At 44.4% G+C, this 13,956-nt stretch overlaps 1 protein-coding gene across 2 annotated transcripts in view; it reads right to left on the bottom strand.

Annotated features, from left to right (window-relative positions):
* Positions 1-13,737, bottom strand: part of LOC307240100 (fibroblast growth factor 13-like) — a gene marked incomplete at its 5' end in the record, with an annotated part of 18,132 nt that extends 4,395 nt beyond the window's left edge. Inside the window, 2 exons of one of the 2 annotated variants that reach the window (XM_080013726.1) lie at positions 1,655-1,765; positions 13,551-13,737. In XM_080013726.1, the coding sequence (XP_079869852.1) occupies positions 1,655-1,765; positions 13,551-13,602 (163 nt within the window). Of the gene's footprint in view, positions 1-1,654; positions 1,766-3,168; positions 3,371-13,550 lie in introns of those variants that run through there. The other variant, XM_080013725.1, reaches the window with a different exon arrangement.
* Between the last annotated feature and the right edge of the window lie 219 nt (positions 13,738-13,956).

Below are 13,956 nucleotides of genomic sequence, written 5' to 3'. Positions count from 1 at the left end.
TGAGGGCATATGAACTGTTAGAAGAGCTGCAGCCCTTTTTGTACACGGCACCAGCTCAGGTTGGCAATATTCATTAAGTCGTCAGCGTGCAGTCAGAAATTATTTATGAGCAATTCCTGCTGAAGGCCGTCAACATCTGAGAAAAGAAACTGATGGTCAGGTTATATTTTCAGCCACTTTGCCTTTTGTTTATTCATATTTCCACCTCTCCATCTCAATGCTGTATAGCGGGCCGTTGATGCGATGAGTCACTTTGTTTAATTGCACCTATAATGAGCATGTTTACATCACACTCAATGAAAACAAAGCAGAGCCCGTCTGGGCAGCATGTTGGCATATTATTAGTAAATTACACATTGCTTTAAACGTTTCACATTTTGGACATTTTGGAAATGTAAGATCCTTTCTCCTTACGTTTTTTGCCAGCAGTGTGCCTGAAAGATCACAGATAAAGAGCATGACATGGCCTATGGTTCCTATGCGTTCTCTAATCTTCTTTAAAAGTGTGCATTTTTTTAAAGCATTGCCATATTGACTGAGTGATATCAAAAACCACTTATCAGAACTTTACCAATGGTTATTTACTTATCAGTTATCTATTATTTATTCATTGTTATTCAGTCACAATTTAATTTTTTAACATGCCTTTTTTGGTAACTAATATAAAATGTAACAGGCTGATTCAGTTAAGTTAAGTTCACTGAAGTATTTTCTTAAAGATCTTTTATTTTAGCGTTCAGTGGCAGACAGGCTCTTGGCAGATTACCTGGCTGGAAGTAAAGGCAATTTGTCACTGTTCAAACATGTATTAGGTTCACTTTTTATTTATATGCAGTGACGGGACTATTGACAGTAGATTTAACAATGAAATACCATGTGATAATGAGGTACAATGTTAAAGAAGAAGGCTTTCCATCCCTGCCCTTAATAGATACAGTCTGGTTGGAATGTCACTTATTATTATTATTATTATTATTATTATTATTATTATTATGATTGTTATAATAATAATAATAATAATAATAATTATTATTATTATTATTATTATTATTATTGTTATTATGATTGTTATTATTATTATTATTATAATTATAACAATGATAATAACAATAATAATAACAATAACAATAATAATAATAATATTGTTGCTGTTATTATTATCGCTATTATTATTGTTATTATTATTATTATAATTATTATTATTAATAATAATAACAAGAAGAAGAAGAACAAGAAGAAGAACAAGAACAAGAAGAAGAAGAACAAGAACAAGAACAAGAAGAAGAAGCATAATAACTATAATAATAATAATAGTAATAATAATAATAATAATAATAATAATAATAATTGCTGTTGTACATGACTTTTCTTTTCCATTTTAAACTGTAAATATGCTTGTTTCCAACCTTAGAGTAATAAAATATGGACTGTGTCTGGGACCAAATGCTTCCGAATAGATTAAACACAAGACTCAAGCACAGACAAGTAGCCATTTTAAAAGTACTGACATGGTCCACAAGCCATGAATAAAATGTATTTATGACCAGTATTATTATAAAACAAACAGATGAATATAATATTTTAAGAGTACGTTCATCAAATGTTTGTTTTTTTAATATGTTTCTTTAAATATACTTAGAAACGCCAGTCTCACCATATGTGCTATCTTCATCCTTGGTTCCATCAATAGTTCCATCTGGCTGCATCTGCAGCTGGAAGCCCTGCCGGCTGGACAGCCTGGTCACTATGCCCTTTAACTGGGGCTCTGAGAGGAGGAGAGGAGAGGAAGGGAGAGGATATAAGGGGAGAGAAGATCAGATTTGATGAGATGAAAGAAAATGAAGACAGGAGTAGAGAAGAGAGGTGGTGAGGGGGGAGATTAAAGAAGAAGTGGAGCACAGAACGGTGGGGGAGAGGAAAGGCGATCAGAGGAGGAGCATATGAGAGAGGAGAAGAGAGGAGAAGAGGAGATGGGGGAGAGAAAAGGAGAGGTTCGTTAGGTTCGGTAAGTGAAGGAAATGAAAGGTGGGCGGATGGAAGGAGTCGGAAGGGAGAAACATGAAGCACGCCCTCCTTCCTCATTACTGTCATGTGACTGTTTGTGCCAAAACAAGTAATCTGCAGGAAAAATAAAGTAGGGAAAGAGGAGATGATGAGACTCTCAAACAGATCCCTGATCCATGCACTTAACTACAACTCCACTCAGTTTGTTGCTATTTCATGATGCACTTGCACGACAAGCTATGTTGCAGTTCTATAATCAACTTATGAGAGGTGGTGATGCAGATGATGAGAAGGATGCTGCTGGCGGGGATGATGAGGTTGGTGGTTTCGGTGGTGATGGAGACGATGAGGATGGTGAGATTGTTGGTTTTGATGGAGGGGGGTGACGAGGATGAGGATGATAAGGGTGGTGGGAATGATGAGGAAGAGGTTCGTAGTGGTGCATGTGGTGGGGGTGATGAGGGTGATGAGGATGATGAGGGTGGTGGGATGATGGCAGTGGTGGTGTCAGAGGTGGGTATGATGAGGATGAGGATGATAAGGGTGGTGGGAATGTTGAGGATGAGGCTCATGGTGGTGCTGGGGATGATGAGGGTGATGAGGATGATAAGGATGATGGTAATGATGAGGATGAGGGTTGTAGTAGGGTTGGGGGTGGGATGATGAGGGTGATGAGGATGATGAGAGTGGTGGGGACGATGAGGATGTGGGTCGTGGCGGTGTTGGGGATGATGATGGTCATGAGGATGATAAGGAGGGCAGAAATGATGACGATGATGAGGGCGGTGTTGATGGTGCGGGGTGATGAGGATGAGGATGATAAGGGTGGTGGGAATGATGAGGATGAGGGTCGTGGGGGTGTTGGTGATGATGAGGGTGACGAGGATGATAAGGGTGGCGATGATGAAGGTTGTGTTGATGGTGTGGGGGGTGAGGATGATAAAGGGGGTGGGAACGATGAGGTGGTGGTGGGGATGATGGTTGTTGTTGATGGGGATGATGAGGGTGGTGTTGGTGGTGGTGGGTGGGGGTGAGATGAGGATGATGGATGAAGATGATGAGGGTGCTGGTGGTGGGTTGGTTGGTCGGTTAGTTAGTTGGGTGGGTGGGTGGTGGTGGTGGTGGTGCAGCTGATGGACCCTTCCCGTTCCTTTCCCCCCAGACCTGGTGGTCGTCTCCTCTTCCGCTTCTTCCTGGAGCCGAACAACTTGACGCGGGAGAACACGTTCAGCTTGCTCGGTTTGTCGCCCGCGCCTTTGCTGTTGCTCGGGCTGCCGGTGCCGCGGCATGCGTTCGCCTTCTCGCGCTCCCGCGCCTGCCGCTTCTGCCGGATCAGGGAGCTGGCGATCGCCGCTGCCCTGGACATGTTTCACCCGGTGGAGCTGTGCGTGTCCCGGGTGGGGGGAGAGGGGTGTGTCGGGGGTGTGGGGGTGTGAAGGGGAGGGGGGTGGGGGGTGTCTACACCCACCGCTCAGTGAGCATCACACACCGGCGGATATCCACGACGTCATTAAACACCGTCCAGAATCCCCCATCGTCGCACCCGGGGCCGGTTCGGTTCGGCCGATCGATCGGATCAACAACGTACGGTTCCGGGCGCACGGTGCACGGCGTTCTGTTGTTGATCACTGCAGCTTCTGGTGCTGCTGCTGCTGCTGCTGCTGCTGCTGCTGCTGCTGCGTGGGCTGCACCGGTCCCCCCCCCAGTGATGCTTTCCTCTCCGTCCGTGAGAAAAGAACGCAGCAGCCGGCGATGTTTGTTTGTTTGTCAATGAAACAATCCGGTAGATCGAGTGGGAGAATGGATTTATGATGCAGCTGTTTCCGTTCATAAAACTACTGCAGCCCTGCCCGTCCGGAGGGAGCAGAACGAACGGAACGGAGAGGAGGGTGGGGGTGGAGGGTGGAGAGTGGTGGGTGGGTGGGCGGGTGGGCGGGGTGGGGGGTTGCATGCCATCCCATACATAGGTCACCTGTAGCCCCAACCCTGCCCACACGTGGCCAGGGTATTTACATGCATGCAGGGTCCAAATGAGACGAGCGAGAGAGAGAGAGAGAGAGAGGGTGAAGAGGTTGATTAGAGGGTGGAGTAATGGACGGTAGGTTGACAGCTGGAGAAAAAGCTGAAGAATGTGGAGGAAGAAGAGAGATAGAGATGGCCGGGTTAGGGGTGAGGGGGTGGTGACACATGGGAGAGATGTAGGAGAGACGGAAAAGAGAGATGAAATATTGAGTGTGTGTGCGAGAGAGAGAGAGAGAAAGAGAGAGAGAGAGAGAGGAAAGGGATTGAGGAGGGGCTCAGGCTCTGTCTTGTTTTGGTGCAGAGGTTCACCGGTGTTGGAGAGCCGCAGCTCCCCGCTGGAAGGGGGGTAAAGGCAGTGAGTCTGTGAGTGCACAGCGTGTAGATGCCATCTGCATGTCCCAGGTCACGCCAGGTCACAGCTCCAGAAGCTTCTCCTCCTCCAAACGTCCAGCGCATGCACAGCTGGTTCGGCCGGATACGGCTGCGGCACCGGGACCTGGAGTTCCCTGACGGGGCAACACTTTTGGGCTGGGGGGGTCCGACCCACCGCTCCCGGCACAGGGGACGATTAGAGCGGCACAGGGGACGACGAGCTGCTCCCAACAGTACGACGGCGGAGAGCGGATCGACTCGGACGATTCGAGAGACGACCGGAGAGGATGAGGATGCGATGAAGAGTGAAGAGCAGATCCCAGGGGCTCAGCCTCCACTTGTTATTAATTATCCCACTATTGTCAACCAGTCAATGGACATGGATAGGGGCTTTGCCTGGGGTTCAGGACCAGGTAGGACTCTGTTAAAATTAAGTGCGGTGACACCGAGGACCTGCCTTTAACCGAGAGAGTTGAAGCTTCATCCTCAATATAGATTCCTATGAAAGATTTTTGTGTTTTGTATCATTGGCTGATGAATGACCTTCGTAACTTTGGCTGGATTACATAGAAATTGTAAAACCTCAATTATACCAATTAAATTATTCTTATTGTCTAAAATTGTTGTTATTGTTGTTGTTTTTGGTATTATTATTATTATTGCTGTTATGATAAGTTGTTGTAGTAATAGTCGTAGTAGTATTAGCACTACCTTTACCCCGCAAGAGAAATAAAGACAATGTGTTGTCATCTCTGTTGATGGTAAACTTTCCTCGCCAGCCGCAGCGGAAACTGAATTTACATTAATAAAGTGAAGTGTTGTCTTATCTTAACCAGGGAGCTCAAGTGAGGCACGGCAGAGGCGACGGTCGTGCAATAAGAGGAGGGACATTTTTCCTCACAGCAACACAAATCTCATTGAGCTGTTGAGAATATTTTTGTTTATTCCCAGTGGATCACCAAACATACAGGAATTTATGCAGTCAAAAGAGAGGTAAGATAAACCAAACTGTACACTTAGTACACTTAATCTTGCTTTGTAATAAACACCTCCAAAACCTTGAATACACATTAACAAAGAGCACTTCCACTGTCGGCCCACTAACTATGGCAACGCAATAAGACAAATCAGTCAAAAGAAGGGACGTGGTCATGGATTTCCAACAACACTGATGTTCAGCATACTATCCTGTTAAAAGTCATTACCAGATCCCATACGAAAATACAACCTTACAACACAGCCTGAAGGGTGAAGGCTGGCAAAATTCACCCAGATCCCGATTAACGCGCATGTCCATATCCTCAAGGAAGTTCAAGTACACAAATGCAAACACAAAACAAAAAACAATGTACCAAACCTGAACCGCACCGGACAGGAAAAGTATTTTAATTCAACTATTTTGTCCAGACAGGAGAAGCTATATTAGTTTTTGTGCCAGAGACAGCTCACGGTTCAGGGCACACCCCAAAGCGGAATTCAGCACCACGGACAGCTCCCCTGCATTAACATCACAGCCTACAAAAGCTTATGAAAGTTGTCTCTTTAGAAACTTTTGCCATCTTTTTTTTCCCACTTAACTTTCTTTTTTTGTTTCACCTATGTGAGCTAAACAACCACTAATTTACAGCAGACTACGGGTCTGAGCTAATGCAAATGTGGCATTATTGTCTCTCCGGGTCCTACCTGACGCTGATCTGCGGAGTGGGAAGCTCATGCTGTGGCCAGGGAGCTCCAAAGCGTCTTGCTCATGGCTTTCGGTCTTCCAGTCGAGATGCTCGGCTCAAAAAAGAGCAAATCACCGAAGTTCACACTGAGAATCCTCCGAGGTATTGGATCCATTAAGGCGGTGCACGTGGCATTGACGGGAGGTCATTACAGAACATTAGGGTCCATTAAGCCCTTAGAACTGTTCATTAAACATTCATTCCAGGGGCCCCGCTGATCCTGCATTATCCAGTCGCTGGGAACCACCAGACCATATTCCTATACATCCAGGGCTCTACCAGGGACTCATAGGTTCTGTGTTTAGTGCATACGAGAGGTGAGGTTGATCCTGGCTTCGATGGAGACAACCCACCATCTTCAACACCTCCGCTCGCCAACCAACGTGTGGGCGACAACACCCCCACGCCATGACACCGTTGAGGGTTGAATTAAGAGTGGCTGTTAAATTCCAATTAATTTCTTCAATATGAACTTAATTTCGAATGGCGCTAGTAAAAACGGATGCATAATTGAGGTAGAAATAGAAGAAGTGGAATTATAGTTTAACTATGAAAGCAGGAATCTCTGCCTGTCTGTCTGTCTGTCTGTCTGCCTGTATGTATGTCCGTCCTTATCTCGACAACCCTTCATCCGATCTACTACACGCTCGGCGGGTGTATTGCTGTGGACCCAAGGACGTGCAGTGTCGAATTTGGTGCAATGTGGACCCGCGGCACATGTAATATTAATGTACTTTGAGTAAAAAAAAAAAGGGCTCTGTGACTGAGTCACAAAGAGTGTGTTTCCTCGGTGTACGACCGTGCCATTAAAAATTTCTTAGAACGTATAACATTTTGAATGGGCATGCACAAGCCAAATTAGATAAAACTTCAAGTCAAAGAATTACAATCAAGTCTACTTTCAGCACCATCACAAAACATCCCATTGTTTATCAGACTGTAAGCCATACCTAGCAAACAGCCCATCACGGCGTATTATCAGCCCACTAACCAATTATATGGTTGCATTGTTACGTTCTGTCCAGGAAATACCCTGCTCAGAACGGCCTACATGTATTATGATCTTGTAGAAAGTTCCATTCGACTGAATGTCTGATGTCCAGTGTAGTTAAGTGCCCTATTAAAAGGCTCCAGCGCAGGCAGCCAGGGCAGCTCCCAGGGGTGAATGAGTGTGTGCATGCAGGTGTGCTTGTGTGTGTGTGTGTGTGTGTGTGTGTGTGTGTGTGTGTGTCTGTGTGTAGTGTGAAGAGCATACATGCTCCCACCTGACCTCGGCCTTGCTTTAAAAAGTCAGTCTCAAGAGTTTTTATTCAGGAAATTGCTCTGCCTCGTCCTGGACGCGACAATGTCAAACGTACTGTGTCGGACATAGATGTAAAACGCACAACAGTTGGGATGTGAACCTGCAGTTCTGTGGCGTGTGGCGCACCGGGGGGGGATAATAATATGTTTAAAAAAAAGTGCAGAAATGGGTTCAGAGCACTTCTTTTTAGCTGAGTTTCACAAATTAACAATTTACCACTTCAAAGTAGTCGATATGGAAAAGTTAAAGACAAAGATCCCAGCTCCCCCAGCCCAAAACCCAGCCCTAACCAACCAAGTAAATGAAAACGCAGCTCATACCCCGGTCTAAACCACAATATAAATGATTTAATTCGGCTTCAATGTACAATAACTCTACAAACATGGACTAGAGTTAATCTTACTATTGGCCGGTGGAGAAAAGAAAAGAAAAGAGCCAAAGACAAAACAACCCCCCTGCTTCCAGGGCGTGCACCTCAGAGGGAGTACAGACGATGAAAAATAAACTGGGTGATATATTCTAGCACTTAAACAAAAATCCTAAATAAGGCAAAGGAAGACATCAACTCACCGGATCTAATGGACTTAACCAAATAATAAACTTCAGCACAAGGCTCGCTCCTCGCCCCACTTAAGAGGCCGGGATCTCTCAGCACGTGAGGGATCTCTCCAGATAAATCTGTGGGTTCATTCGTCAACATAATGACATCATAATGTTGTTGTTTCTCATGATCAGGGGATAATGCGTTTAGACGAAAGTAGCTGGACGTATCGCCGCGTCGTCCCACGACTGTGTGTTTGTCTGAGTTCTGTTCCTCTATTTGATTTCATTTCTTCCTGCCATCGTTTTTCTCCGGTCGCTCGGTCGGACGGGTTCGATGATTCAGTCGGCCACCAGACGCTACCCGCCCCGGGGATCGGGCGTAACTTGAGTAGTAGCCTCAAATACAGCGCTCGAACAAAATGTTGAGGCGCCGTTCAATATCGCTTTGAACGGCGATATTTACATTTTAGGGGACTTCCTACTTTATTTTTCAAAGCAAATATTTCTGAGCAAATAGGAAAACCATGAGACACAACCAAAACTGAAGCGTCATCACTTTCAGGTTTAAACCGAGGGAGGTTCATACGGTGGAAATGTGAGGAACGTGATGCCGAACAAGCACTTTTTTCTTTTGAAGCTTGAGTAAATGAAATATTGAGCGGTTTAAAAATGAACTTGGAGTAGGGAAGACTTACTCGCACCAAAGGACTGTTTTTTGTTTTTTTTTAGGGGTCCAGCCCAAAGCGTTCGTTGGAAACCCCGGGACACCAAAGTAATGGATTGTATCGGGGAAGTCCAGATATGCTGTAGCCCAATTTTGATGAACATCGGACTATTATCTGTAGGAGGTAGTTAGTAAAAAAAACAAAAAACAAAAATAAAACGAATGTTTTCCTGAACGAGCCGAAGGGAAGCGGAAGTAGCGGGGCCGAGGCACCGGAGGGAATTGAGCAGCGCGCTTTGTGACATCATCATCCAATTCGGTATTAGGGGCCGGGTGCGACTCCGAAGGGGCTTTCACGTGCGGTAGGACGGGGGCCTTCATCTCCGCCGGGCGTGCGGCGCGCGCGCGGGCTTACAAGCGGTGTGCGCCCGTGGCCACGCAATCAAAAGTTCAGAATGCGCTTCAAGTGCGAACGGAGTCGAGACGGAGACGGACCAGCGGGAAGTGATGCTGTGTTCCCCGCCAACTCAGAAAGCGGTCGTTTCGTGTCGGCGGTCCCCAGCTCTGGTATCTCGGTATCAGAAAAACGGAAATTGGTACTTCCGGGCTGGCCACAGGGTACGGCAAAAACAACAAACATACGCTCTCAGTGTGACCCGATGGGCAGTGTGGTGTTTCTTACGACAGCTTTGCAACTTTGATCCAAAAGAACAACGCTGCCGAGTCCAGTAGTTTGCCATGGCTAGGCTGAGTCAATCTGCCTCTTCTGAGAAAATGAAAGTGCATAAAATGTCGTTTTAAAAGGGGGGAAACAACGGAGGAGGAACTGAGAAGGAGTCAAACATCTCTTGTTTGGAATTCATTTTTCCCGTTCAAAATTTGTCATTTAATCATCTCGGCCACTGGGTAGCGCCACATTTCCACAAAACGGTAAAGGACACTGCGTGTGTGTGTGTGTGTGTGTGTGTGTGTGTGTGTGTGTGTGTGTGCGTGCGTGCGTGTGTGTGTGTGTGTGTGTGTGTGTCAGAGAGCACTAGAGAGAGTGAGGGAGGGGGACAGAAACAGCAAGTTGAGTCCGCGCCCCCCCCCCCTCGTCCCTGTTTGTTTGTTTGTTTGTTTGTTGGTTTGTTTGTTTGTTTGTTTGTTGGTTTGTTTGTTTGTTTGTTTGTTTGTTTTTCTTTCCTTCCCTCCACTTTGCGCCCCGTGTCGCCTCTGATCCGTTTCCATCCGACGTGGACACGGACTCCTGCTCTGCCGGGGCCCGTGTGCCGCCGCGTCGCCGCCGCAGCAGCGTCGAACGAAACAGGTGACGTTTCGTAATGAAATGCACGGCGGCACAGACGTGACGCGGAACATAAACAATGCATTGGAATCGCGACCCCAGCGGTACAACGTCGGCCATTTGCGTTTGAAACGGGGACGATGCAACTCCAGCTACTACTACTAATATACTAATGTACTACTTCTAATATACTAATATACTACTACTACTAATATACTCAACTAATATACTACTACAAATATACTAATATACTACTACTACTAATATACTAATGTACTACTACTACTACTAACATACTAATATACTACTGCTAATATACTACTACTACAAATATACTAATATACTACTACTAATATACCAATATACTACTGCTAATATACTACTACCACTAATATACTAATATACTGCTCCTTCTAATATACTCATATGCTACTACTACTAATGTACTTATATACGACTACTAATATACTTATACTACTTCTAATACACTAATATACTACTACGACTAATATCCTAATATATTAAAATAATATACTACTGCTAATATACTAATACAAATACACTAATATACTACTACTACTAATATACTAATATACTAATATACTACTACTAATATACTTATACTACTTATAATATACTAAATACTACGACTACTAATATACTCATATACTACTACTAATATACTACCACAAATATACTACTACTACTACTAATATACTAATAAACTACTACTACTACTACTAATATACTACTACTATTACTAATATACTACAGTGGTACCTCGACTTACGACTGCATGTACTTACGACTAATCCAAGATACGAGTAGTGATAGTGGCGAACATTTGTATCGACTTGCGACCGACTGCTCCAAGATACGAGCGTGGAAATTTGCAGTTGGCACGTCGGCGGCCAGTCAGCAGTCAGTCAGCAGTCAGTCAGCGGTCAGTCAGCAGTCAGTCAGCGGTCAGTCAGCAGTCAGTCAGCAGTCAGTCAGCGGTCAGTCAGTCAGCGTTCAGTCAGCAGTCAGTCAGCGGTCAGTCACCGGTCAGTCAGCAGTCAGTCAGCGGTCAGTCAGCGGTCAGTCAGTCAGCGTTCAGTCAGCAGTCAGTCAGCGGTCAGTCAGCAGTCAGTCAGCGGTCAGTCAGCGGTCAGTCAGTCAGCAGTCAGTCAGCGGTCAGTCAGCGGTCAGTCAGCGGTCAGTCAGCAGTCAGTCAGCGGTCAGTCAGCGGTCAGTCAGCAGTCAGTCAGCGGTCAGTCAGCGGTCAGTCAGCAGTCAGTCAGCAGTCAGTCAGCGGTCAGTCAGCAGTCAGTCAGCGGTCAGTCAGCAGTCAGTCAGCGGTCAGTCAGCGGTCAGTCACCGGTCAGTCAGCAGTCAGTCAGCGGTCAGTCACCGGTCAGTCAGCAGTCAGTCAGCGGTCAGTCAGCGGTCAGTCAGCAGTCAGTCAGCAGTCAGTCAGCGGTCAGTCAGCAGTCAGTCAGCGGGCGACCTACATGGTGTGTGCACGTGGTTCGTGGCTTATCGATATTTTTTTCATATTTACTGTGTTTGTGCTGTGTGCTTTGTTTCTTTTCACCCTTCATGATTTCATCATTTATATGGGAAAAACTGCTTCGACATACGACTGTTTTAACACACGACTGTTCTTATAGAACCAATTACAGTCGTAAGTCGACGTACCACTGTACTACTACTAATATACTAATATACTACTACTACTACTACTACTTATATACTACTACTACTACTAATATACTCATATACTACTACTACTAATATACTATTATACTACTACTAATATACTAAAATACTACTCCTACTAATATACTCATATACTACTACAAATATACTAATATACTACTGCTAAAATACTAATATACTACTGATACTAATACACTAATAAACTATGACTACAAATATACCAATATACTTATATACTACAACTAATATACTAATATACTACTACAGCTACTACTACTACTACTACTACTATTACTAATTATATACTAATATACCACAAATAAGTTCAAGAGACTAATATACTACTACTACTAGTACTACTAGTGCTACTACTACTACTACTACTACCACAACTACTACTACCACTGATACTACTGCTTCTACTCCCACTAATACACTACTACTACTACTGCTACTACTACTATCTACTATTTACTACTGATAAAAGCAGAGCACCACTAATAATAGTAGTGCAGCTAGTATACCCCTACTACTACTACGACTACTACTACTGCTACTTCTACAGCTACTGCAGCTACTACTCCTACTACCACTGCTACCAGTACTACCACTACTCCTATTTCTATTTGCATATAATAATAATAATAAGTTACCAGGAATACCACATCCTGTCTTAACCTATAATACTATTATATAATAGTGATGAAATGTCACTGTAGGCTGACCCATTGTATTGCTATAAATCGTTCAGAGTTAATTGACTATTCTCCTCTGTGGTTAATCTGTTATATGGCTTTTCAAACCACTGTGACAAACAATTGCACAGGCAGGCAAAACACAGGAAACACACACAAATGCGTACAAATACACACACACACACACGCACACGCACACACACACACACGCGCGCGCACGCGCACACACACACACACACACACACACACACTTAGAATTAAGCCTCCCCATCTTTGTTCTGCCCTTCAACCTCGTAGGAACAAGATTTTAATGAGTTCATGTTCTGCTCCAACTTAATCCATAAAAACCACTAAAAATACACAAAGCAGCACAAGGTGACATAACCTATTTATAGCGAGTATAATCGGGAGAAAGGAGAAATTGGAGAGCGTGACCAGTATCACTGAAGTTTACTACAGACTTGCTATCTTTTTTTTTTATCATCCAGTGAAACTTGCATAGTGAGCAGGTGCGTGTCGATGCCACAAAGTGATTATCAGTGAATAAATGTCACGTGGTAAATAATACTCATTAATGTCCAATTTCAGAGTGCCTATAGTTCCTTAAGATGTCTTCAATTCAGATTTACAGAGGCCTTAAAAGTCGTCAAATCTGAATTCATGAGGTATTTTATTTCAAGATAAATATGTTGTCGAATGTTATTTATCCATATATTTATTTTTGTTCCCCTGCATTTCTAAGCCCATACTACTGAACCCGTAGAGAGAGGTCCAAGAAAATCCTTGTACTTACCTGGTCTTAAAGTAAAGGTTAGAGTTAAAGGACACAGTCAATGTAGATATATAATAACAAATATATGAATTTGAATATTATAAATGATATAAATAATATGAATAATGTGAATTGAGCATCAATCATAATGTATGCATGAGCTCAGCTGGTGGGCGACGCCCTCTTTTGTCTCCATGGCAATGTATTGTAGTTTGCCGGTTTCTATTGCGGTGTGTAGTGTGTGGATTTTGTTGCCGTCCAAGGGAAATTAAATGCATCTGTACGCCACCCCGATCCAAAAGAACCCGCGGAAAACTAAAATGAATAGCGGTTAATTAGAAAACACCTTCTCACTCTGCTCCCGAAATGGTGCTTTGTTTAGTTTAGTAAAACATTTTATTTTAAATTTTTTTTTACCTTTTTTTATGAATTAACTTGATGGATACATCCTTCACGGGGGTCACTCACCCTTCGCGGCATGATCTCTGTCCTCTCTGGGTTTAAAGGATTTCCCGCTCATGGGCACCGCCGGGATGGTCGACAAATGTTAAAACTTGAAATGTGTTTCCTGACTCAAAGGCGTCCGGTCATTATCCTCCCTTTTCTTCCTTTTTCCAATCCTTCTTCGCGCTCCGATCCCCTCGCTCTGTCAACAGCCCCCCACAGGCAGTCCCTCACACGGCGCGCACGCGGGCATAAGTAGTAGAGAGAGAGAGAGAGAGAGAGAGAGAGAGAGAGAGAGAGAGAGGGAGGGAGGGAGGGAGGGAGAGGGGGGTTAGTTGAAAGGAGAGGGAGAGAGGGAGGGACATCGGGGCACTGAAGGAGAAAGAGAGGGGGGATGGAAGGAGAGAGAGAGAGAGAGAGCGGGAGAGAG

This window comes from Zeus faber (assembly GCF_960531495.2).
Source record: "Zeus faber genome assembly, chromosome: 14".
Classification (NCBI taxonomy): domain Eukaryota; kingdom Metazoa; phylum Chordata; class Actinopteri; order Zeiformes; family Zeidae; genus Zeus; species Zeus faber.
The sequence above is the reverse complement of the archived record's forward strand: the minus strand, read 5'-3'. Positions and strand labels throughout refer to the sequence as shown.